The following is a 26273-nucleotide window of genomic DNA, read 5'->3' as shown; positions in this document are numbered from 1 at the left end:
TGAGAAAGTTTCTCATTATTATGAGAAACTAAGGTATAATTATTTGAAAATAAGTCATTACTACAACAAAGTTTCGAATTTTTACGAGAAACTAAGTCATAATTATGAAAAGTTTCTAATTTTTACGAGAAACTAAGTCATAATTATGAGAAACTAAGTCATTTTTAATAGAAAGTTTCTTATTAATACGAGAAACTAAGTCATTACGAGAAATTTTATTTTTATGAGAATCTAAGTCATAATTACGAGAAACTAAGTCATTATTACAAGAAAGTTTCTCATTATTATGGAGTCATTGGAAATATTCTTAAAAACACTGAAAATCATTTAGGATTGGAACAGGTTTTATTAAAATGACAGAATTTTCCACTTTCATTTTTGGGTGAACAAATGTATTTCTAGATTGAAATGATGCATTTTCAAAGTGAAATGATCTAATTTCTAGTACACTACAATAATCATCCTATAAAAACCAGAGCAAGAACCATGTATTTTTCAGGCATTGTCTTTCTCATAGTTTCTCCCATACAGCATCGCAGTCACAAGCCCAGCGCTCATTCCTGTTCGGCTCATGTAAAATCTATTCCCGCCCTCCCAACCAGAATGGTCCGGAATATCCACCGTCATGCCGTTTCCCAGAATCCCAGGATATATGTACGGAGTCGTGAAGGTCCCCGTCAGCCTGAAGTCCACCAGAGTCTGAGCGTGTTCGGTTTCTCCTCCACAGCTGCTCTGCTCCTCACCTGTGCATCTCACCAGAGCGCAAATCTCCAGGTAATACGTCCCTTCCACCACATGGAGACCATCAAAGACACCTAAAGCGTAAAACTCGTTCGTTTCTGACCTCCGGAACAGCAGATGGCAGCAAACTGAACCACTACAAACACTGATGTTCCCTTCAGTGCCTTGCAAAGCCACCAGAGTGAAATTATCATACATCATGATGGAGTTAAACACACTAGATGAAGCTTCTTCTGCACATTCAGAGTCTCTTTGGCAGTGTTTTCCATCGTAAGTTGCGTTACGACTACTCACGGGCCAAGCGTGCAGCTTTTCTGGTTCTTTTGAACTTGGATACCCAGAAAATGGCACTAGTTTATGCTTGTCTTCAACTATGACTGGCACTCTACGCACTAGCAATTTCCCAGAATCCCCCATTGTGTCGTGATGAGCAAGAGAATCCCACGGCGTGAAGATGCCGCTGCCAGTCATCCTGTACTTGGTGGCTTTGAGGTTGGCGGCCAGCAGCGTAATGCCCGCCCCGTACGAGAACGCGTGCTGAAACTGTACGGAGCCCAGCAGGGGGAGCTGGTCCATCCACGCGGTTGGGAACACAATCTGCCGGACACCCATTTCCTTTACCAGAGTCACTGCTGGGTCACGGAACAGGATGTCGAAGCACGTAAACGTCCCAAATCGGCCTGCGAACGGTGTGGTGAACGTTACAAACTCGCATTTCGGTGGAGTGTCAAACGACGCCTCAAAGAACAAGTTCTGCTTGTGATATCGGGCCACGATAACACCCTGATCGCTGAACACTACGTTGGTGTTGAACTGGTACTGGCCGTCTGCGGGACAGTGAGGGTCCACGGTTCGGTTACAGCTCTGACGGGACGGCATGTTGGCCACCAGGAAGAGACGGTTCTTTTGAGCCATACAGCTGAGACTGTGGAGGACCTGAGAAAGAAATAATATTATTTATATAGAAAATATTACAATAATATATATACACTGCTGCTCAAAAGTTTGGGATCAGAAAATTTTTTTTATGCTTTTTAAAGGAGACTTTTCTGCTCATCAAGGCTGTGTTTATTTGATTTAAAATACTGATAAAAAACTGTAATACTGTAAAAATGTTAATGCAATTCAAAATAGTGGTTTTCTATTTTAATGTATTTTAAAATGTAATTTATTCCTGTGATGCAAGGTTGAATTTTCAGCATCATTACTCCAGTCTTCAGTGTCACACGATCCTTCAGAAATCATTCTAATTAACATGTGTTTTGAAAGCCGTGATACTTTTTTCAGGATTCTTTAATAAATAAAATGTTAAAAAGAACAGCATTTATTTAAAATAGAGAACTTTTGTAACAATAAACACCTTGTTCAAAGTTTGGGGTCAATTTTTTTTTCTTATCTTTCTCTCTCTCTCTCTTTGAAATAAATTAATACTTTTATCTAGCATGGATGTGTTAAATTAATAAAAAGTGATAGTAAAGACTTATGTTGTTAGAAAAGATTAATAAATGCTGTTCTTTTTAATTTTTTATTCATCAAAGAATCCTGAAAAAATATCACAGGTTCCAAAAAAAATATTAAACAGCAACTCTGTCCAACATTGATGATAAAAGTAATAAATCAGTATATTAGAATGATTTCTGAAGGAAAATGGCTGATGAAAATTCATCCTTGCATCACAGAAATAAATTATATTTTGAGGTATATTAAAACAAAAAACTGTAATTTTGAATTGCAATAATATTTCATAAAACCTTTTTCTATATTTTTGATCAAATTAATGGAACTTTGATGAGCATAAGAGACTTAAAAAAAAAAAAACATAAAACATCTTACTGATCCCAAACTTTTGAGTGGCAGTGTATATAATACAATATAAATCTTATAATATATAAAATATTATACTAAAAATCATAATTTTTTGAGAATTTATTGCCTAAAATAACTTAAAATTATATATATATATATATATATATATATATATATATATATATATATATATATGTATATGTGACCCTGGACCACAAAACCAGCCATAAGGTAAAATTTTACAAAACTGAGATGTATACATCATATGAAAGCTCAATAAATAAGCTTTCTATTGATGCATAGTTTGTTAGGATACAACAATATTTGACTGAGATACATCTATTTGAAAATCAGGAATCTGAGGGTGCAAAAAAATCAAAATACTGAGAAAATCACCTTTAAAGTTGTCCAAATTAGGTTCTTAACAATGCATTTTACAAATCAAAAATTACATTTTGATATATTTACATTAGGAATTTTACAAAAAATCTTCATGGAACATGATCTTTACTTAATTTCCTAATGATTTTTGGCATAACAGAAAAATCAAAAATTTTGACCCATGCAATGTATTTTTGGCTATTGCTACAAATATACCCCAGCGACTTAAGGTTTTGTGGTCCAGGGTCACACATATATATATATACACACACACAGCGAGGTCAATAAATATTTGATCACCCTGTGATTTTGCAAGTTCTCTTACTTAGAAATCATGGAGGGGTCTACAATTTTCAGCATAGGTGCATTTCCACTGTGAGAGACAGAATCTAAAAATAAAAATCCGGAAATCACATTAAATACTTATTGACCTCACTGTGTGTGTATATATATATATATATATATATATACACATATATGTATATATATATGTAAGTTAACAAAATATAACATGATTAAAAATGCATAATAAAAACCATTTGAAATTACAAAATTAAAAAGCAGAACAAACTGACTGTGAAGTGTTTCTAAAATTGCTAGTCATGTCGAATGAGCACTAAAAATGGGCTGTAAAAAAAGTTTTGTACCTCAGTGTCTGGGAATCTGTGTGGATCGGCACATGGACTCCATGTGACTTTCTCAGGGTCAGGAATTGTCTCTAAATAACTAGCGATCGAAGCTCTGGTGAAGTTGAACCCATGGATGCCATCTTCTGGAAATACTATGATCTGGGCACCCTGTACAAGAAATAAAATGCACACTTCAAAGTTTTTCTGTTACTCTCAGACAAATACTTTGTGTAATCTTAAACAGAACATCACTTTTGTTATACTAAAAATAAATCAGAAGTCAGAAAGGTTTTGACTTTGCTCAATATTTAGGTACTAAACTTTTAGAAAACATTATAAATAATATCTAAAAGAATTAATAAATGTAATATGTATAGTTTAATATAAATGTAATCTCACTAATGTCTCAATCGTTTTCGTTTACGAAAATAAACGTAATCCACGCTCCGAAGTTACAATCTAAAGCAAAGATTCGCGATACAAGATTTTAAGTCCTGATTTGAAAAAAATGATTTGCGATCCTAACTGAAGCGCTGTAACGGTTGTTTTGGTTCAAGTTTTCATGTCTGTAATTTTGTATTTAATTCATGCTGTTGTGTCTTGCTTCCCTTTCCCTGTTGTATCCCTGCCATTGGCTCCTCTGTTCCATGTGTCATGTTCTTATTGGTTGCTAGGGTCTTGTTCCTTGTTTTCCATTGGTTGGTTCTTGTCATGTGTCCCTCTTTGTCTAGTATAAATGGCCCTTGTGTTTCTATGGTCGTGTATTAATGTTGTAAACCTGCTGTTGGTGAGTTGCATTTCTGTCAAGTTCACGCCAAGTCAAGTTTATGTCAAGTTGTTGTTTGGATTATGGATTTCTTGTCACTGTAAATAAAACTGCACTTGGGTTCTCATCACATTTTGCCACCTTAGTGGATAATTATTACAAGCGCTATGAAATAGTCAATCATTTTGTGATGCAATGGTTTAAAGGTCCCATATTGTCAAAATCGTTCAGTCGATAGATGTCGAAACTACATCATTGCACAGGCTTCAGAACAACGTGAATATAAGAGACCAGAGGCACGTCAACTTCAGCCTCTTTCACACAGCGATTCCAGTAAATACACGGATAATGTGTCCCATGATTTGTTTAATTTGGAATTGTTTAATTTGGTTCATTCACAGTTGTTTTCCGTAATTTGTGCGTGCTTTACACACAACCCATAAAGACATGTGACGTTTGGATGTGAGATGTAATGCGATGCGTACGTTTCACTAAACTGAAAATAACCTGAACAAACTGTGCTTCAGTGCTGATAGTGAGGAGTTGGCTCTGCCTGATCGCCGCTTCATTCCACTTTGCACGTATTTTTTCGTCATGAAGAGTCGCATGATAATGTGCATCATCACTACAACACTGCCTTTATAGTTCTGGCTTTTGTTCACACAGCGCTCGTTCCCGTAATTTTCCAGAATCAGCGCGCATTGTGAAAGGGGCTTTACTAAAGTGACAGTTATGTAGCTTACAGCAAAGTAAAAGAAAAAAGAGAGAGAGAGAGCGGTTACAAGGTGTTTACTTATTATGGAAGCCTGTTTACGCCACTGAATATAAAATTTTAAAAAAAGTAATTGCGACTTTTTAATCTCACAATTCTGACTTTTCTGAGATCTCCGTTTGACTGGCCCATTTTTGCTAATCAGCCGGCCCATTTTACCTAAATCTCAAAAATGTGGGGCAGTTTCAAAACCTGTAGGGCCTGAACAATTATATTTTATTACATCAATTCATCACACACACACAAAGCAGTTCTTACTAATCATAAGAACACAGCTATGGAAGCCCATTTCCGCCACTGAATTAAAAAGAAAAAAAAAATTGCGACTTTCTCGCAATTCTTTTTTTTCTCAGAATTGCGAGATATAAAGTCAGAATTGCGAGATATAAAGTCAGAATTGTGAGATATAAAGTCAGAATTGTGAGATATAAAGTCGCAATTGCGAGATATAAAGTCAGAATTGCGAGATATAAAGTCAGAATTGCGAGATATAAAGTCAGAATTGCGAGATATAAAGTCAGAATTATGAGATATAGTCGCAATTGCGAGATATAAAGTCAGAATTGCGAGATATAAAGTCAGAATTGCGAGATATAAAGTCAGAATTGCGAGATATAAAGTCAGAATTGCGAGATATAAAGTCAGAATTGTGAGATATAAAGTCGCAATTGCGAGATATAAAGTCAGAATTGCGAGATATAAAGTCAGAATTGCGAGATATAAAGTCAGAATTGCGAGATATAAAGTCAGAATTATGAGATATAGTCGCAATTGCGAGATATAAAGTCAGAATTGCGAGATATAAAGTCAGAATTGCGAGATATAAAGTCAGAATTGCGAGATATAAAGTCAGAATTGCGAGATATAAAGTCAGAATTGCGAGATATAAAGTCAGAATTGCGAGATATAAAGTCAGAATTATGAGATATAGTCGCAATTGCGAGATATAAAGTCAGAATTGCGAGATATAAAGTCAGAATTGCGAGATATAAAGTCAGAATTGCGAGATATAAAGTCAGAATTGCGAGATATAAAGTCAGAATTGCGAGATATAAAGTCAGAATTATGAGATATAGTCGCAATTGCGAGATATAAAGTCAGAATTGCGAGATAAAAAGTCAGAATTGCGAGATATAAAGTCAGAATTGCGAGATATAAAGTCAGAATTGCGAGATATAAAGTCAGAATTGCGAGATATAAAGTCAGAATTGCGAGATATAAAGTCAGAATTGCGAGATATAAAGTCAGAATTGCGAGATATAAAGTCAGAATTGCGAGATATAAAGTCAGAATTGCGAGATATAGTCGCAATTGCGAGATATAAAGTCAGAATTGCGAGATAAAAAGTCAGAATTGCGAGATATATAGTCAGAATTGCGAGATATAAAGTCAGAATTGCGAGATATAAAGTCAGAATTATGAGATATAGTCGCAATTGCGAGATATAAAGTCAGAATTGCGAGATATAAAGTCAGAATTGCGAGATATAAAGTCAGAATTGCGAGATATAAAGTCAGAATTATGAGATATAGTCGCAATTGCGAGATATAAAGTCAGAATTGCGAGATATAAAGTCAGAATTGCGAGATATAAAGTCAGAATTGCGAGATATAAAGTCAGAATTGCGAGATAAAGTCAGAATTGCGAGATAAAAAGTCAGAATTGCGAGATATATAGTCAGAATTGTGAGATATAAAGTCGCAATTGCGAGATATAAAGTCAGAATTGCGAGATAAAAAGTCAGAATTGCGAGATATATAGTCAGAATTGTGAGATATAAAGTCAGAATTGCGAGATATAAAGTCAGAATTATGAGATATAGTCGCAATTGCGAGATATAAAGTCAGAATTGCGAGATATAAAGTCAGAATTGCGAGATATAAAGTCGCAATTGCGAGATATAAAGTCAGAATTGCGAGATATAAAGTCAGAATTGCGAGATATAAAGTCGCAATTGCGAGATATAAAGTCAGAATTGCGAGATATAAAGTCAGAATTGCGAGATATAAAGTCAGAATTGCGAGATATAAAGTCAGAATTGCGAGATATAAAGTCGCAATTGCGAGATATAAAGTCAGAATTGCGAGATATAAAGTCGCAATTGCGCGATATAAAGTCGCAATTGCGCGATATAAAGTCAGAATTGTGAGATATAAAGTCAGAATTGCGAGATATAAAGTCAGAATTGCGAGATATAAAGTCAGAATTGCGAGATATAAAGTCAGAATTGCGAGATATAAAGTCGCAATTGCGAGATATAAAGTCAGAATTGCGAGATATAAAGTCAGAATTGCGAGATATAAAGTCGCAATTGCGAGATATAAAGTCAGAATTGCGAGATATAAAGTCAGAATTGCGAGATATAAAGTCAGAATTGCGAGATATAAAGTCGCAATTGCGAGATATAAAGTCAGAATTGCGAGATATAAAGTCAGAATTGCGAGATATAAAGTCAGAATTGCGAGATATAAAGTCAGAATTGCGAGATATAAAGTCAGAATTGCGAGATATAAAGTCGCAATTGCGAGATATAAAGTCAGAATTGCGAGATATAAAGTCAGAATTGCGAGATATAAAGTCGCAATTGCGAGATATAAAGTCAGAATTGCGAGATATAAAGTCAGAATTGCGAGATATAAAGTCAGAATTGCGAGATATAAAGTCAGAATTGCGAGATATAAAGTCGCAATTGCGAGATATAAAGTCGCAATTGCGAGATATAAAGTCAGAATTGCGAGATATAAAGTCGCAATTGCGAGATATAAAGTCAGAATTGCGAGATATAAAGTCAGAATTGCGAGATATAAAGTCAGAATTGCGAGATATAAAGTCGCAATTGCGAGATATAAAGTCAGAATTGCGAGATATAAAGTCAGAATTGCGAGATATAAAGTCGCAATTGCGCGATATAAAGTCAGAATTGCGAGATATAAAGTCGCAATTGCGCGATATAAAGTCGCAATTGCGCGATATAAAGTCAGAATTGCGAGATATAAAGTCAGAATTGCGAGATATAAAGTCAGAATTGCGAGATATAAAGTCAGAATTGCGAGATATAAAGTCAGAATTGCGAGATATAAAGTCAGAATTGCGAGATATAAAGTCGCAATTGCGAGATATAAAGTCAGAATTGCGAGATATAAAGTCAGAATTGCGAGATATAAAGTCGCAATTGCGAGATATAAAGTCAGAATTGCGAGATATAAAGTCAGAATTGCGAGATATAAAGTCAGAATTGCGAGATATAAAGTCGCAATTGCGAGATATAAAGTCAGAATTGCGAGATATAAAGTCAGAATTGCGAGATATAAAGTCAGAATTGCGAGATATAAAGTCAGAATTGCGAGATATAAAGTCAGAATTGCGAGATATAAAGTCGCAATTGCGAGATATAAAGTCAGAATTGCGAGATATAAAGTCAGAATTGCGAGATATAAAGTCGCAATTGCGAGATATAAAGTCAGAATTGTGAGATATAAAGTCAGAATTGCGAGATATAAAGTCGCAATTGCGAGATATAAAGTCAGAATTGCGAGATATAAAGTCAGAATTGCGAGATATAAAGTCAGAATTGCGAGATATAAAGTCGCAATTGCGAGATATAAAGTCGCAATTGCGAGTTATAAATGAACAGAAACAAAAGTCAGAATTTCGAGAAAAAAAGTCAGAATTCTGACTTTATATCTCGCAATCTGAGAAAAAAAGTCGCAAGATTTTTTTTGTATTCAGTGGCGGAAACGGGCTTCCATACACAGCTGAATGTCATGCATTTTTTTTTTTTTTTTTTGTTAGTGTCCAGAGCGATTAACTAAAACGTGTCCCATTTGACCTGATTCCCCCTATATCTATATCACCAGTGCATGTGCAGATTGGTGCATTTTAATGAAATTAGGCCTATGCATAATTCATATAAATGAATCCGGTATATTCAAATAAATTGTAAATGTTTAAATGGGTCAAGTCACCGTTTTAATGCTATTAAGGGTTTGTGTGTTATGTCATAATAAATCATATTAATATTCTTCGTGATTGATAGTAATCCTATACTAATTCTTGCATTGATATTGTTTGTTTTCCAATCTGTGTACCTGCTGTGCTGCCAGTGCTGTTTGCTCCTCAAATACACGCAGGTTCTGGTTCATGTGCTCGAGAGCGGAGCTCCGGTTCAGCGGGATTTCGGGGTTGGGGTTCAGCAGCACTCGGTGCTCGTACACCGCCGCCACATAGGACGGATGATCGGCGGCAAAGATGAGCTGCAGGCCGCTCAAACACAGCACGAACACAGCCAGCACGAGCGCCATGATTTATGAGGGTCAGTCTGCGTAAAAGTGAGTCTGAAGGTATGTCAGTGATTTTGCAATCATTACAAAATCTGTCATGGATTAATTTCATTGGCCTGTGTCACGGGCGTAGCAGCCAATTCAAAAGTTGGGAGGGCAGTATGGTGATGTGATCCAAAGGTGATGTTTATAGCCTACAGTATAATAAAAATTAGTGGAGCACAATTCCTATATTTAATTTTATTTAACTGTTTAAACGTAAAATAGAAAATGTTACCTTTTGTTTAATGGAATTAAATTGATGTAGGCCTATATTAAATACAAATACTTAAAAATATTGGCAATTATTGTCATTATTTAAAAACTACAGCGCTGAGGATTGCTGTAAGGATAAGAAGTCATACAGTCCTCTTCATGCCGCTGCCTCCAGTGGAATGATCAACGTCCTCAAATACCTGCTCAATCTGGGCGTTGATGTAAGTAAGCCACGCCCATATTGTGCATATAGCTCCGCCCATTAGTCTCCACACAAACCATATGTGTTTTATATAGAAAACACATGCTGTATGTTAGCTGCTAATGCCCCATTCTCATTTATTGATTTTGGCATGCATAAGTGTGTTTACAAACACCTTTTGTTTAGAGTCGAGAAAAAATCAAGAAAATCTGTCTTTTCTTGCGTTTAAGTGCTATAATTGGGTTCTCAGTGCAGTGTAGCCTGCTGTGGCTTGGTGATACTCAACAGGAATGGTAATTAATGTTTTTTTTTTTTTCTTCAAATACTGAATGCAGTAGCTACGTAACCTTTCACGCTGCGCGCTGATCCCGGAAAATTTCGTGAATAACTGAAAAATCACTGTGTGAATGAACTAAATCCGGGAAAATCACTGTGTGAATGAACTAAATCAAACAATTCCGGAGCAAATCATGGGACACATTATCCATGTATTTTCATGAAATCGCTGTGTGAAAGAGGCTAAAGTCTAAAGACAGGCCACTGGTCTCTTATATTAATGTTCAGAAGCCTGTGCAATGATGTAGTTTCCTGACATCCATAGACTGAACAGCGTTTTCTAGATTTGTTTCTGTGTTGTTGTACAGCAATGGCATGGACGCAATGTCTGTTTTTTTTTTTTTAAAAGAAGGGTGGGACAATGGTTGGTGCTCGGGGCGGTGACTGAAGGCGGTGACTGAGTAGATCAGACGTCACATTTTTACAGAAGTCACAGCGGCTCATGAAAAGGAACAGCTACTTTATGCATGGCTGTGCGCATTTTACTGGGAATTGACTGTTTTGAGTATGTTTATATGTTTTTATATATGGTAGTTAGTTACATAGCCAGGAAAAGAAGCCAGGAAATTTTTCAGGAAGTTTTGACAATATGGGACCTTTAAAGGCACAGCTCTATTCTGGAAAAGGGGGTTCATTTGCATTTAAAGAGCCATGCACAAAAACAGTGTGTTTCTGCTTCTGCTTGCACTCAGAATAGGCCAAAATGAGAGGATCATACAAAATGCATGTTGTTGTTTATTTAGTACTGATCTGAATAATATATTTCACATAAAAAATATTGACATATAGTCCACAAGAAAACATAATAGTTGAATTTATAAGCATGAACCGGTTCAAAAGTGTACATCCCATCCAATATTAATTCTTTATACTGTGTTGTTACCTGAATGATCCACAGCTGTGTATTTTTTGTTTAGTGATAGTTGTTCATGAATCCCTTGTTTGTCCTGAACAGTTAAACTGCCTGCTGTTTTTCAGAAAAATCCCTCAGGTCTCACAATTGATTTGGTTTTCCAGCATTTTTGTGTATTTGAACCCTTTCCAGCAATGACTGTATGATTTTGAGATCCATCTTTTCACACTGAGGACAACCGAGGGACTCATATGCAACTATTACAGAAGGTTCAAACACTCACTACACAGTTTTTCATTGTTTAATGTTGTATTGAATAATGAAACTAAAAATAAACACTAAAGTTATGTGGAAGTATTAAAGTAATAAAATGACAAAAGCACATAACATAATTAATATAATTTAAACTAAAATTCAAACAAGAAGTGATATATGAAAATTTCCTGAGGTAAATGCTGTTGTTAGGCATATTCAAAAATTAAAAAGACATCCATGTTCATTAAATAATTAACCTCCAGTTTCACAGACGAGGCTTAAACCTCATCCCTGACTAACATATAAGTCTGAGCTGTTTCAGCTGAAAGAAACTTGGTATATCAGTGCCTTTGTTTTGTCTTAAGATGCACACCGGCAGTGGTTTTTCTAAGGCATGTTTATAAAAATTACCTGGGAACCAACAATCTACCCACCACACTCTTAAAAAAAAAAGGTGCTTCATGATGCAATAGAAGAACCTTTTTGTCTAAATGGTTCCATAAAGAACTTTTAACACTTGAAGAACCTTTCTGTTTCACAAGAAGGTTCTTCAGATTATAAAAATGTCAAAAGAGATGGTTCTTTAAAGAACCTTTGACTGAAAGCTTTGCCATCATAGGAATATATTTTAAATATATTTAAGTACTGTAGAAAAGTTATTTTGAATTGTAATAATATTTCACAAAATTACGGTTTTACTCGATTTTTGATCAAATAAATGCAGCCTCCATGAACAGAAGGAACTTTCTTTTCAAAATCAATTAAAGTTTGTCAATTTTCGTCTCCCTAAACATTTATTTAATTATTTAATAATTAAAATAGTTTTATTTCTAATACTTGTTTCCCAGGTTACACTCCAGCCTTTAGTTTGTTAAATGCACTTAATGTTTTAATTTAACACTTTTGTATAATATATTCATTGTTATATATTCATTTACCACATTTAACATTATACTGTATATTTTACTATTAAAAGTACCAAATCTGTTTAATATAATACTGTAAATGATTGACTTTTATAAGATGTTAGTGTACATAGTGTTAGTGTAGATGGCTCATTTTATTATTATTATTTTTATTATTAATAAAAAATACTTTTGCAATAAATTGTTTAAAAGACAGAGTTAAGCTTTGCCATCACAGGAATAAATTTTAAAATATATTGAAGCACTGAAGAAAAGTTATTTTAAATCGTAATATTTCACAAAATGACTGCTTCCATGTATTTTTGATTAAAATAAATGCAGCCTTGACAAACACAAGAATCTTTTTTCAAAAGCAATTAAAACCATTTGTCAGATTTTGTTTTCCTTAACATTTATTTAATTATTCAATAATTAAAAATAATATTAAAAATACTTATGTTTACCAAGGATGCATTAAACTGATTAAAATAGACAGCAAATCTTTGCATCACATGAATACGATTTAAAATATATTAAAATATATTTCAAATATATTCGTAAGTATCATAGAAAGGTAATTTTGGTTTTAATAATATTTCACAAAATTACTGTTTTACTAATGCAGCCTTGATGAATTTTCATTAAAAACTCTGAATCATTCACAAGTTACTAGGCACATGCCAGTCTATAATTTTTTTTTTTTTTTTATCTTATCTAAAATTTTAGAGAAGACTGTTCTTGGCCAGCTCAATTCCCTTTTAACAAAAAAACTAAAGTCTTTGATACATTTCAATCTGGTTTCAAAACATGCTGTAGCACTGAATCAGCTCTTCTTGGGTATCAAATGATATTTTATAAAGTGTTGTTGCTGGTAGCAATTCTGCTTTGGTTCTGTTGGATCTTAGCTCAGCATTTGATACCGTCGATCACACTATTCTGATTGAATGTTTAAAATATTATGTGGCATCCAAGGAACTGCCCTAAGTTGGTTTGACTATTATCTTCAAAATAGAACCTTCTCTGTAAACTGGAAACTTTTCATCACAAAGAGCGTCTATTGTATGTGGGGTCCCTCAAGGTTCCATTTTAGAACCAGTACTGTTCTCATTATATATGCTCCTTCATGGCTCTATATTTAAGAAATACAATATTTCATATCACTTTTATGCAGACGACACCGACGTATTTGCCCATCAAGTCAGGAGATGATACATGTGTTAAATCACTCATTGAATGTTTAAATGATATTAAATGCTGGACGAATACAAACTTTCTTCAGTTAAATGAGAAAAGACAGAAATAATTTTATTTGGCCCGAATAACTATGCAAAAAAGATAGCAACAAGTTTAGGTCCATTGTCATCAAATTTGCATACTTGCATTAAAAATTTAGGCTTTATTTTTGACACAGACTTAAAATTTGAGAGACAAATTAATTGTAAAGAGTAGATTCTTTCAACTGTCAAATATTGCTAAACTCAAATCTGTCTTATCTTTCAATTAAAAGATTTCTTTGTAAGAATTATGTAATAGAAAGTAATAGAAATTGATAGAAAGTCATTACGAGAAAGTTCCTAATTTTTATGAGAAATGAAGTCATTACTACAAGAAAGTTTCTCATTATTATGAAGTCATTGGAAATATTCTTAAAAACACTGAAAATCATTTAGGATTGGAACAGGTTTTATTAAAATTACAGAATTTTCCACTTTCATTTTTGGGTGAACAAATGTATTTCTAGATTTAAATGATGCATTTTCAAAGTGAAATGATCTAATTTCTAGTACACTACAATAATCATCCTATAAAAACCAGAGCAAGAACCATGTATTTTTCAGGCATTGTCTTTCTCATAGTTTCTCCCATACAGCATCGCAGTCACAAGCCCAGCGCTCATTCCTGTTCGGCTCATGTAAAAACTATTCCCGCCCTCCCAACCAGAATGGTCCGGAATATCCACCGTCATGCCGTTTCCCAGAATCCCAGGATATATATACGGAGTCGTGAAGGTCCCCGTCAGCCTGAAGTCCACCAGAGTCTGAGCGTGTTCGGTTTCTCCTCCACAGCTGCTCTGATCCTCACCTGTGCATCTCACCAGAGCGCAAATCTCCAGGTAATACGTCCCATGCACCACATGGAGACCATCAAAGACACCTAAAGCGTAAAACTCGTTCGTTTCTGACCTCCGGAACAGCAGGTGGCAGCAAACTGAACCACTACAAACACTGATGTTCCCTTCAGTGCCTTGCAAAGCCACCAGAGTGAAATTATCATACATCATGATGGAGTTAAACACACTAGATGAAGCTTCTTCTGCACATTCAGAGTCTCTTTGGCAGTGTTTTCCATCATGATTTGCATTAAGACTACTCATGGGCCAAGGGTGCAGCTTTTCTGGATCTTTTGAACTTGGATACCCTGAAAATGGCACCAGTTTATGCTTGTCGTCAACAATAACTGGCACTCTATGCACTAGCAATTTCCCAGAATCCCCCACTGCGTCATGATGAGCGAGAGAATCCCACGGCGTGAAGATGCCGCTGCCAGTCATCCCGTACTCGGCGGATCGGATGTTAGCGCCCAGCAGCGTAATGCCCGCCCCGTACGAGAACGAGCGCTGAAACTGTATGCTGGCCAGCAGGGGGAGCTGGTTCATCCACGCAGTTGGGAACACAATTTGCCGGACGCCCATTTCCTTTACCAGAGTCACCGCTGGGTCACGGAACAGGATGTCGAAGCATATAAACGTCCCAAATCGACCTGCGAACGGTGTGGTGAACGTAACAAACTCGCATTTCGGTGGAGTGTCAAACGCCGCCTCAAAGTACAAGTTCTGCTTGTGATATCGGGCCACGATAACACCCTGATCGCTGAACACTACGTTGGTGTTGAACTGGTACTGGCCGTCTGCGGGACAGTGAGGGTCCACGGTTTGATCACAGCTCTGACGGGACGGCATGTTGGCCACCAGGAAGAGACGGTTCTTTTGAGCCATACAGCTGAGACTGTGGAGGACCTGAGAAAGAAATAATAATATTTATATAGAAAATATTATATTATATATATATATATATATATATATATATATATATATATATAAATAAAATACACATTTATATATACAGTAAGGTCAATAAGTATTTGATCACCCTGTGATTTTTCAAGTTCTCTTACTTAGAAATCATTGAGGGGTCTACAATTTTCAGCATAGGTGCATTTCCACTGTGAGAGACAGAATCTAAAAGTAAAAATCCAGAAATCACATTGTATGATTTTTTTTTTTTTAACAAATTTATTTGTGAATTACTGTGTCAAATAAGTATTTGATCACTTGCTTATCAGCCAGATTTCTGACCCTCAAAGACCTGTTTTTTGCTTTTAAATAGTCCAGCTACACTCTGCTCATGATTCTAAATTAGTAGCACCTGTTTGAGGTTGTTAGCTGTCATAAAGACACCTGTGCAGCCCAGAACTACACTGGAGGAGCTGGTCAATGCCGTGAAGAGAGCTGGGACCATCGTTTCCAAGGCTACTATCAGTAATACACTAAGACGTCATGGTTTAAAATCTTGCATCGCACAGAAGGTTCCCCTGCTTGAGTCAGCCCATGTCCAGGTGCATCTGAAGTTTGCCAGGGACCATCTGGATGATCCAGAGGAGTCATGGGAGAAAGTCCTGCGGTCAGATGAGACCAAAGTAGAACTTTTTGGTCTTAACTCCATTCGCCGTGTTTGGAGGAAGAAGAATGATGAGTATCATCCCAATAATACCATACCTACAGTGAAGCATGGGGCTGGAAGCATCATACTCTGGGGGTGTTTCTCTGCACAGGGGACAGGACGACTGCACTGTATTAAGGAGAGGATGAACGGGGCCATGTATTGTGACATATTGGGCAAAAACCTCCTTCCCTCAGTCAGAGCATTAATGATGGGTCGTGGCTGGATCTTCCAACATGACAATGACCCAAAGCACACAGCCAGGAAAACCAAGGAGTGGCTCCGTAAGAAGCATATCAAGGTTCTGGAGTGGCCTACCAGTCTCCAGACCTAAATCCAATAATAAAACTTTGGAGGGAGCTGAAACTCCGTGTTGCTCAGCGACTGCCCCGAAACCTGACAGATCTAGAGAAGATCTGTATGGAGGAGTGGGCCAAAATCCCTCCTGCAGTGTGTGCAAACCTGGTGAAGAACTACAGGAACCATTTGACCTCTGTAATTGTTAAAGGCTTCTGTACCAAATATTACAATTTTTTTGACTCAAGTGATTAAATACTTATTTGACACAGTAATTCACAAATAAATTGTTAAAAAAAAAAAAATCATACAATGTGATTTGCGGATTTTTATTTTTAGATTCTGTCTCTCACAGTGGAAATGCACCTATGCTGAAAATTGTAGACCCCTCCATGATTTCTAAGTAAGAGAACTTGCAAAATCACAGGGCGATCAAATACTTATTGACCTCACCGTATATATACACTGCTGCTCAAAAGTGGGATCAGTAAGATTTTAAATGCTTTTTAAAGGAGACTTTTCTGCTCATCAAGGCTGCGTTTATTTGATTAAAAATACAGATAAAAACTGTAATATTGTGAAATGTTAATGCAATTTAAAATAGTGGTTTTCTATTTTAATATACTTTAAAATATAATTTACTTCTGTGATGCAAAGCTGAATTTTCAGCATCATTACTCCAGTCTTCAGTGTCACATGATCCTTCAGAAATCATTCTAATTACCATGTGTTTTAGAACCCGTGATACTTTTTTTAGGATTCTTTAATAAATAAAATGTTAAAAAGAACATTTATTTAAAATGGCAAACTTTTGAAACAATACGGTCAGTATTTATGTTTTCTCTATTTGAAAGAAATTAATACTTTTATTCAGCAAGGATGTGTTAAATTAATAAAAAGTTATGGTAAAGACTTATGTTGTTAGAAAAAATTTCTATTTTGAATAAATGCTGTTCTTTTTAACTTTTTATTCATCAAAGAATCCTAAAAAAAAAAAAAATGTACCACAGGTTCCAAAAAATATTAAGCAGCACAACTGTCTCTAACATTGATAATAAAAGTAATAAATCAGCATATTAGAATGATTTCTGAGGGATCATGTGACACTGAAGACTGGAGTAATGGCTGATGAAAATTCAGCTTTGCATCACAGAAATAAATTATATTATTTTTAAGTATATTAAAATAAACTTATTTTGAATTGGAATAATATTTCATAAAATTACTTTTTTTCTGTATTTTTGATTAAATAAATGGAACTTTGATGAACATGAGACTTATTTTTTTTAACATAAAAAGTCTTACTGAACTTTTGAGCGGCAGTATATATATAAAATACAGTATTATACTAATATATAATACTTTTTTTGAGAATTCATTTACTAAAATAAATAAAAATGACTCATTAGTACTAATTATTTTACTTACATTTGTTATCTGGTAACTGTAAACCATAAAATAATTATAACAAAAAAATATATAGTTTATATTACACTATAAACTGTAAGTTAAACAACAAAATATAACATGATTAAAAATACATAATAAAAACCTTTTTTAAATTACAAAATTAAAAAGCAGAACAAACTGACTGTGAAGTGTTTCTAAAATTGCTAGTCATGTCGAATGAGCACTAAAAATGGGCCGTAAAAATGTTTTGTACCTCAGTGTCTGGGAATCTGTGTGGATCGGAACATGGACTCCATGTGATTTTCTCAGGGTCAGGAATTGTCTCTAAATAACTAGCGATCGAAGCTCTGGTGAAGTTGAACCCATGGATGCCATCTTCTGGAAATACTATGATCTGGGCACCCTGTACAAAAAATAAAATGCACACTTCAAAGTTTTTCTGTTACTCTCAGACAAATACTTTAGAAGAATTTATTCTTATATCTGACTGTACATTGTGTAATCTTACACAGAACATCACTTCTGTTATACTAAAAATAAATCAAAAGTCAGAAAGGTTTTGACTTTATTCAATATTAAGCTATAGGTATTAAACTTTCAGAAAACATTATAAATAATATCTAAAAGAATTAATAAATGAAATTTGTATAGTTTAATATAAATGTAATCTCACTAATGTCTCAATCGTTTTCGTTTACGAAAATAAACGTAATCCATGCTCCGAAGTTCCAATCTAAAGCAAAAGATTTGCGATACAAGATCTGAAGTCCCAATTTGAAACGCATGATTCGCGATCCTAACTGAAGCGCTGTAACGGTTGTTTTGAGTTTTGTTTTGGGGTTTTGTTTATGTTTTCATGTCTTTTATTTTGTACCTTTCCCTGTTGTATCCCTGCCATTGGCTCCTCTGTTCCATGTGTCATGTTCTTATTGGTTGCTAGGGTCTAGTTCCTTGTTTTCCATTGGTTGGTTCTTGTCATGTGTCCCTCTTTGTCTAGTATAAATAGCCCTTGTGTTTCTATGGTCGTGTATTTTTGACGAATGAAGATCATATGGAGTTTAGTCAGGAGATAGACAGAATAAGAGAGAAACAGGGTGGTGAGAGTGGAAAAGCAGGGTCAAAGAAATTTAAAAGGATGATGAGTAAAGCTGATGGAAAGGATGATAAGCCGAAGGTAGATGTTGATGAGTTTAAAGTAATACTTAGATTTGGTGAAGAAAATGGAGTGCTTGATATGAATCCAGTGAAGTTGACTACGATTTTAAAAAAACAAGTGGGAGATGTCAAAATGGCCAAAGTTTTGAGGGATGGAAACCTTCTAATATTATGCAGAAATGAAGATCAAAGAGAAAGGGCCTGTAGAATGAAAGAGATAGGAAGGCATAAAGTAAGTACTGTAGTGTTAGTCGCATGGAGAAGAGAAACATGTGGAATGGGGGGTGATTTGGGGGATTCCTGTAGATATTAATATGGATGAAATAAAAGCAAACTTAAAAGGAGGGAAAGTGAAAGATGCCCGAAGATTGATTAGCTTTAGGAATGGGGTGAGACAAGTGAGTGAAAGTGTGTTGTTGGAATTTGTGGATGAAATGCTTCCTAACAACGTATCACTACAAGATGGGAGGTATAATGTGAGAGAATACGTTCCTAAACCTTTGAGGTGTTTTAAATGTCAGAGGTTTGGTCACACAGCCATGAATTGCAAAGGGAAAAGAAGGTGTGCTAGATGTGGTGAGGATCATGACTATGAGAAATGTAGAAGGGACGTGCAACCGAAATGCTGTAACTGTGGAGGGGATCGCAGTGTGGCATATGGGGGATGTGAAGTAATGAAACGGCAGGTTGAGATTCAGCAGGTCAGAGTGCAAAATAAAATATCATATGCATTGTGAATCACAGGGAGGAAAGAGTGGTAAATGAGGCAAGTGAAAATCTGAATAATAGTCAACATGAACAGCTACGAGGGGGTAAAGTTCTGATTGATTTAAGGAAATTAATTATTTTTATAGCAGGGGTCATCAATGCTAAAACTGAGGCAAAATCAAAAACGGAACGGATACAAATAATAGTAAAGGCAGCAGTGAACCATCTTAGCCTGAATGATCTGTCCTGGGAAGAGGTAAAGAATGAGCTAAGTCCTCAGGCACTTAGAAACTCGACAGAATTACGGAAATGGCAGTAAGTAAAGCTGAAATTAAAGTAAAAATAAAGAATAATATTATGAAGACATGGCAGAGACAATGGGTTGAAGGGAAGAAAGGGCAACATTTATTTAAGCAATAAGGTAGGCCTCAAGTACCTTATTGCTTTTATAAAATGGTTACCACACAATAAAAATATTAATATCAAAAATGTATTTTTGATACGGCCTCAAGTACCTTATTGCTTTTATAAAATGGTTACCACACAATAAAAATATTAATATCAAAAATTTATATTAATTTATATATATATTAGGTTGTACGTTTTCATAAAGTAAAATCATTAACTGCATTCCGCTGTAAAAAGTAGTCCCTAACTGCTAAAGCTTTGTTTACGTTGCTAAGGGTGGTTGCTAAGGAGGTTCAATGATACACAGAACGTTGAGTGAAGCGGTCGTAGCCGTGCTGTATCATGAATAAAACACAGCTGCTGACCAATCAGAATTGAGGAATGGAACTAACCGTTTTATAATAGGAATTAAAGCTGTGCCTAACAACGCCCTTCAGCCGTGATTTATTCATGATACAGCACGGCCTCTCGTACCTTATTGCTTAATTAAAGAAGTTTGGGGAAAACATGTTGAACCTTAAAAACCAATTTAAAATTGGAGAGCAGATAATGGGAGCTTTGTTTACCTTTTTGAAAGAAACTGGCTTAATGAAAAGGATTTAATTGAACGGTTAAGTAAAGTTTTTTTTTTTTTTTTTTTTTATGTGATTTGCATCGTGATAAGATGCTTACATTTACATTTCTGGCCCACACTCCAGCACAGTAGGTGGCGGATATGCACCTTAAATGCCATTAAAAAAGACGACGACGAAGAAGATGGTAGTATATTAATGTTGTAAACCTGCTGTTGGTGAGTTGCGTTTTTGTCAAGTTCAAGTTCGGAGTGGCTCCAGTGTAAATGATTTAATTGATTTGGTTTCTGTTCCTCTTTTCGCATCTTCAACCATATTTACACAACACTGTCAGTAGGCTATGCGAGCTTAGCTCGAATGTTTTCTGAACAAAGTAACTGAAAAAGATGTTGTGTGTGAAAATATATGACAAAATCAAACACTTATTTCATAGATATATTTTCTTTTAATAATTCAAACACTTTACATGTGCCTCTTCAGGAATATTGTTAATTTCAAGGGTTTTCCAGGCCTTACATTTCAAAAAATCTAATTCAAGTACTTCAAGCTACTTTAAGGTTTGAGTGTCTTATCTCTTTAAAAGTTATCAGCAATGACTCCACAGAATGTCAAACTGTTAACATAACAGTACTTGACATTTAACAAATCATTTTATTAGTCTAAAGGTTGCTAAGGGGGAGGGCAATGGTGAGTGGCCTGACATGTCTAATCTTACTTCTCGATAATATTGCTGATAAACAACAAAAACCAAATGCACATTTACAAATGATTCATAACCCTTGTCTTGTTGCCTCTGTGAGATAAAATGCTGATTTTGCTAAATATTTCCAGATTTTTATATTAAAAAAGCATTTTAGCTACTTGAATGTCTTAAGATAAAATTAGCCATTAATTACAGTTAATTACACATTAGTTGTTCATGTTATTGTTATATTTTTCAAGAAATTTGTTCTATTGATAAAATTAATTTAAAGGTTTGAGTGTCTTACCTCTTCTTTTTGAAATTCTTTTTCAAATTGGCTGTTAACAACAAATTGATGTTCTAATGTATTTTAAATGCAATGTTACACGCTTTTACATTATATAATTAAATGTGTTTTATCAGAAATGTCTCTATTCTACTTTGCAGTTCGACTGGCCCATTTTTGCTGATCAGCCGGCCCATTTTACCTCAAAAATGAGGGGTAGCTAATGTTTCAAAACCTATAGGGCCTGAACAATTATATTTTTTTACATCAATTCATTACAAAAAACAGTTCTTACTAATCATAAAAACACAGTTAAATGTCATACATGGGTTTTTTTGTTAGTTTCCCAAGTGATTAAAGGAGTAGTTCACTTTCAGAACAAAAATTTACATATGTACTCACCCCCTTGTCATCCAAGATGTTTCTGTCTGTCTGTCTTCAATTGTAAGGAAATTATGTTTTTGGAGTAAAACATTTCAGGATTTCTCTCCATGTAATGGATTTCTATGGTGCCCCGAATTTCAATTTTCCAAAATGCAGCTTCAAAGGGCTCTAAACGATAACAGCCGAGGAAAGAATCTAGCAAAACGATGGGGTATTTTCTAAAAAAAAAAAAAAAAAAAAATCCAATTTATATACAATCGTGGCCAAAAGTTGAGAATGACACAAATATTAGTTTTCACAAAGTTTGCTGCTAAACTGCTTTTAGAACTTTGTTTCAGTTGTTTCTGTGATGTACTGAAATATAATTACAAGCACTTCATACGTTTCAAAGGCTTTTATCGACAATTACATGACATTTATGCAAAGAGTCAGTATTTGCAGTGTTGGCCCTTCTTTTTCAGGACCTCTGCAATTCGACTGGGCATGCTCTCAATCAACTTCTGGGCCAAATCCTGACTGATAGCAACCCATTCTTTCATAATCACTTCTTGGAGTTTGTCAGAATTAGTGGGTTTTTGTTTGTCCACTTGCCTCTTGAGGATTGACCACAAGTTCTCAATGGGATTAAGATCTGGGGAGTTTCCAGGCCATGGACCCAAAATTTCAACGTTTTGGTCCCCGAGCCACTTAGTTATCACTTTTGCCTTATGGCACGGTGCTCCATCGTGCTGGAAAATGCATTGTTCTTCACCAAACTGTTGTTGGATTGTTGGAAGAAGTTGCTGTTGGAGGGTGTTTTGGTACCATTCTTTATTCATGGCTGTGTTTTTGGGCAAACTTGTGATGAGAAGCAACCCCACACATGAATGGTCTCAGGATGCTTTACTGTTGGCATGACACAGGACTGATGGTAGCGCTCACCTTTTCTTCTCCGGACAAGCCTTTTTCCAGATGCCCCAAACAATCGGAAAAAGGCTTCATCGGAGAATATGACTTTGCCCCAGTCCTTTTTGCAGAAGATCAATCTGTCCCTGATGTTTTTTTTGGAGAGAAGTGTCTTCTTTGCTGCCCTTCTTGACACCAGGCCATCTTCCAAAAGTCTTGGCCTCACTGTGCGTCAGATGCGCTCACACCTGCCTGCTGCCATTCCTGAGCAAGCTCTGCACTGGTGGCACTCCGATCCCGCAGCTCAATCCTCTTTAGGAGACAATCCTGACGCTTGCTGGACTTTCTTGGACGCCCTGAAACCTTCTTAACAAGAATTGAACCTCTTTCTTTGAAGTTCTTGATGATCCTATAAATTGTTGATTTAGGTGCAATCTTAGTAGCCACAATATCCTTGCCTGTGAAGCCATTTTTATGCAACGCAATGATGGCTGCACGCGTTTCTTTGCAGGTCACCATGGTTAACAATGGAAGAACAATGATTTCAAGCATCACCCTCCTTTTAACATGTCAAGTCTGTCATTCTAACCCAATCAGCCTGACATAATGATCTCCAGCCTTGTGCTCGTCAACATTCTCACCTGAGTTAACAAGACGATTACTGAAATGATCTCAGCAGGTCCTTTAATGACAGCAATGAAATGCAGTGGAAAGTTTTTTTCGGGATTAAGTTAATTTTCATGGCAAAGAAGGACTATGCAATTCATCTGATCAATCTTCATAACATTCTGGAGTATATGCAAATTGCTATTATAAAAACTATTATAGCAGCAACTTTTCCAATTTCCAATATTTATGTAATTCTCAAAACTTTTGGCCACGACTGTACTTTTTAACCTCAAATGCTCGTCATGTCTAGCTCTGCAAGATGAGCATTTGACATTAAAAAGTATATAAGTTGTAAATGTTTTTAGAAAATAATCCATCGTTTCACTAGATAAGACCCAAGTTTAAATTTTCAAAATGTGGTTTAAATGCAGCTTCAAATGGCTCTAAACGATCACTTCCTCGGCTGTGATCGTTTAGAGCCCTTTGAAGCTGCATTTAAACCGCATTTTGAAAATTTAAACTCGGGGGTAGCTACCATAGAAGTCCATTATTTGGAGAGAAATCTTAAAATATTTTCCTCAAAAAACACCATTTCTTTACGACTGAAGAAAGAAAGATGACAAGGGGGTGAGTACATTATCTGTAAATTTTTGTTCTGAAGGTGAACTACTCCTTTAACCAAAAAGTGGCGCAATTTACCTGATATCTACCTCACTAGTAGGCTATAAATGCAAATTAGTGCATTTTAATGTAATTAGGCCTATGCATAATTCACATAAATTAATAAGGTATATTCAAATAAATTGTAAATGTTTAAATGAGTGCTATTAAGTGTTCTAAAAGTTTTGCGTTTGTGTGTTATGCTGGCATAATAAATTATATTAATATTCTTCGTGATTGATAGTAATCCTATACTAATTCTTGCATTGATTTTGTTTTTCAATCTGTGTACCTGCTGTGCTGCCAGTGCTGTCTGCTCCTCAAATACACGCAGGTTCTGGTTCATGTGCTCGAGAGCGGAGCTCCGGTTCAGCGGGATTTTGGGGTTGGGGTTCAGCAGCACTCGGTGCTCGTACACCGCCGCCACATAGGACGGATGATCGGCGGCAAAGATGAGCTGGAGGCCGCTCAAACACAGCACGGACGCGGCCAACACGAGCGCCATGAGGAGAGTGAGGAGGAGGAAGAACACTTATGACTTATGATGGTCAGTCTGCGTAAAAGTGAGTCTAAAGGTTCATTCAGTGATTTTGCAATCATTACAAAATGTGTCATGGATTCATTTCACTGGCCTGATTATGGTAAATAAAAACATGGTAAACATCCATGACGCTTTTCTAAAGTTAAAAACGCCGCTCCCTCGCCCTGCTTATTTATATCTCCTAAGATAAAGTACATTCGTATTTTCCTCTCACCATTTGCATGTTTCTGTTTAAAACATGTATAATACACACAAGCGCATTGTTGTGGATGGACTTCCAGGTTACATTACGTCACTCGTAAACCGCGATTGTATTGGTTGACGTGCGCTCCATCTACACACTCATGTTCTTCAGACATAAACAAATACTGCCTACTTAATCATTTACATATCCACTTTCCTCTTAATATTTTTGCATGCAGCTATACGAAAATATTAATTTCGACAAAAGCGCATTGTATTTTTTGAATGGTTCATAAGCAAATGTACAGATAAGGCATCCAAATAGATACCAAAAAAACATAAACACACATAATATTATGACATATGTGACCCTGGACCACAAAACCAGTCATAAGGGTAAATTTTTTTAAATTGAGATTTATACATCATCTGGGGTCTGCAGCAGAGCAAGAACTCTTGATTGAGGGATTTCATTTCATTTCATTAAAACGCAAGGGAACACTGCAAAGGCTGCAAAAGCAAGGAGAAAGGGCTGGCAAAAAGTAGTGAACAAATTAAATGCGTTAATGCTGCCCATGTTACATGTTTTTTTCCTTGATAAGTTATTTTATTTATATTTTTATATACACTACCGTTCAAATGTTCGGGGTCAGTAAGACTTGTAATAGTCTTTAAAGAAGTCTCCTACTCATCAAGGCTGCAAATATTTGATTGAAAATACAGGAAAAAAACTACAATATTGCAAAATGTTTTTACAATATAAAATAATGCTTTTTATTTGAACATACTTTAAAATAGAATTTATTCCTGTGATGAAAAGCTGAATTTTTATCAGCTGTTACTCCAGTCTTAAGTGTCACATGATCCTTCAGAAATCATTCTAATATGCTGATTTATTATTAGAATGATCAATATTGGATAATATCAACAGTAGTGCTGCCAAATATTTTTTGGAACCTGTGCTCTTTTTTTTTTTCAGGATTCTTTCATGAATAACAAGTTTAAAAAGTACAGTGTGTATTCAATATATATAAATATTTTTTATAACAATGTAAATTATTTATTATTAACTTTTAATAAATGTTTAATTGTTAACTTAATACATCCTTGGTGAATAAAAGTATTCATTTCTTAAAAAAAAAAAAAAAAAAAAAAAAAAATGTACTGACCCCAAACTTTTGAACGGTAGTGTGTGTGTGTGTGTGTGTGTGTGTGTGTGTGTGTGTGTGTGTGTGTGTGTGTGTGTGTGTGTGTGTGTGTGTGTGTGTGTGTGTGTGTGTGTGTGTGTGTGTGTGTGTGTATATATATATATACACACACACACATACATACATATATATATATATATATATATATATATATATATATATATATATATATATATATATATTATATATATATATATATATATATATATATATATATATATATATATATATATATATATATATATATATATATATATATATATATATATATATATATATATATATATATATATATATATATATATATATATATATATATATATATATATATATATATATATATATATATATATATATATATATATATATATATATATATATATAT

General features: G+C 35.1%; 2 protein-coding genes across 2 annotated transcripts; both read right to left on the bottom strand.

The window, feature by feature from the left end:
• Positions 1–326: 326 nt before the first annotated feature.
• LOC141289155 (biotinidase-like) lies at positions 327–9418 on the bottom strand. Its single transcript, XM_073821261.1, has 3 exons — positions 9184–9418; positions 3576–3725; positions 327–1677 (listed from the first exon to the last, which is right to left on the bottom strand). Exons 1-3 carry the CDS (start codon positions 9394–9396, stop codon positions 496–498), a joined length of 1545 nt encoding a protein of 514 aa, XP_073677362.1. The 5' UTR covers positions 9397–9418; the 3' UTR covers positions 327–495.
• Positions 9419–13846: 4428 nt separating this feature from the next.
• On the bottom strand, positions 13847–24500 carry LOC141289678 (biotinidase-like). The gene is made up of 3 exons (XM_073821836.1): positions 24249–24500; positions 17861–18010; positions 13847–15197 (listed from the first exon to the last, which is right to left on the bottom strand). The coding sequence occupies exons 1-3, from the start codon at positions 24459–24461 to the stop codon at positions 14016–14018; spliced, it is 1545 nt and encodes a 514-aa protein (XP_073677937.1). The 5' UTR covers positions 24462–24500; the 3' UTR covers positions 13847–14015.
• Positions 24501–26273: the final 1773 nt, after the last annotated feature.

The sequence above is a fragment of the Garra rufa genome, chromosome 17 (assembly GCF_049309525.1).
Source record: "Garra rufa chromosome 17, GarRuf1.0, whole genome shotgun sequence".
In the NCBI taxonomy this organism is placed as follows: domain Eukaryota; kingdom Metazoa; phylum Chordata; class Actinopteri; order Cypriniformes; family Cyprinidae; genus Garra; species Garra rufa.
Note: the sequence above shows the minus strand (reverse complement) of the source record. Positions and strands in the feature narration are given on the sequence as shown.

Excerpts from the sequence above, each read along its gene's own strand:
- LOC141289678 (XM_073821836.1), bottom strand. The coding sequence starts at position 24,461 with ATGGCGCTCGTGTTGGCCGCGTCCGTGCTGTGTTTGAGCGGCCTCCAG. Across the intron at positions 18,011-24,248 it reads CAGCACTGGCAGCACAGCAG|GGTGCCCAGATCATAGTATT; the intron begins GTACACAGATTG and ends TTTTTTGTACAG. Across the intron at positions 15,198-17,860 it reads ACAGATTCCCAGACACTGAG|GTCCTCCACAGTCTCAGCTG; the intron begins GTACAAAACATT and ends TTTCTTTCTCAG.
- LOC141289155 (XM_073821261.1), bottom strand. The coding sequence starts at position 9,396 with ATGGCGCTCGTGCTGGCTGTGTTCGTGCTGTGTTTGAGCGGCCTGCAG. Across the intron at positions 3,726-9,183 it reads CAGCACTGGCAGCACAGCAG|GGTGCCCAGATCATAGTATT; the intron begins GTACACAGATTG and ends TTTCTTGTACAG. Across the intron at positions 1,678-3,575 it reads ACAGATTCCCAGACACTGAG|GTCCTCCACAGTCTCAGCTG; the intron begins GTACAAAACTTT and ends TTTCTTTCTCAG.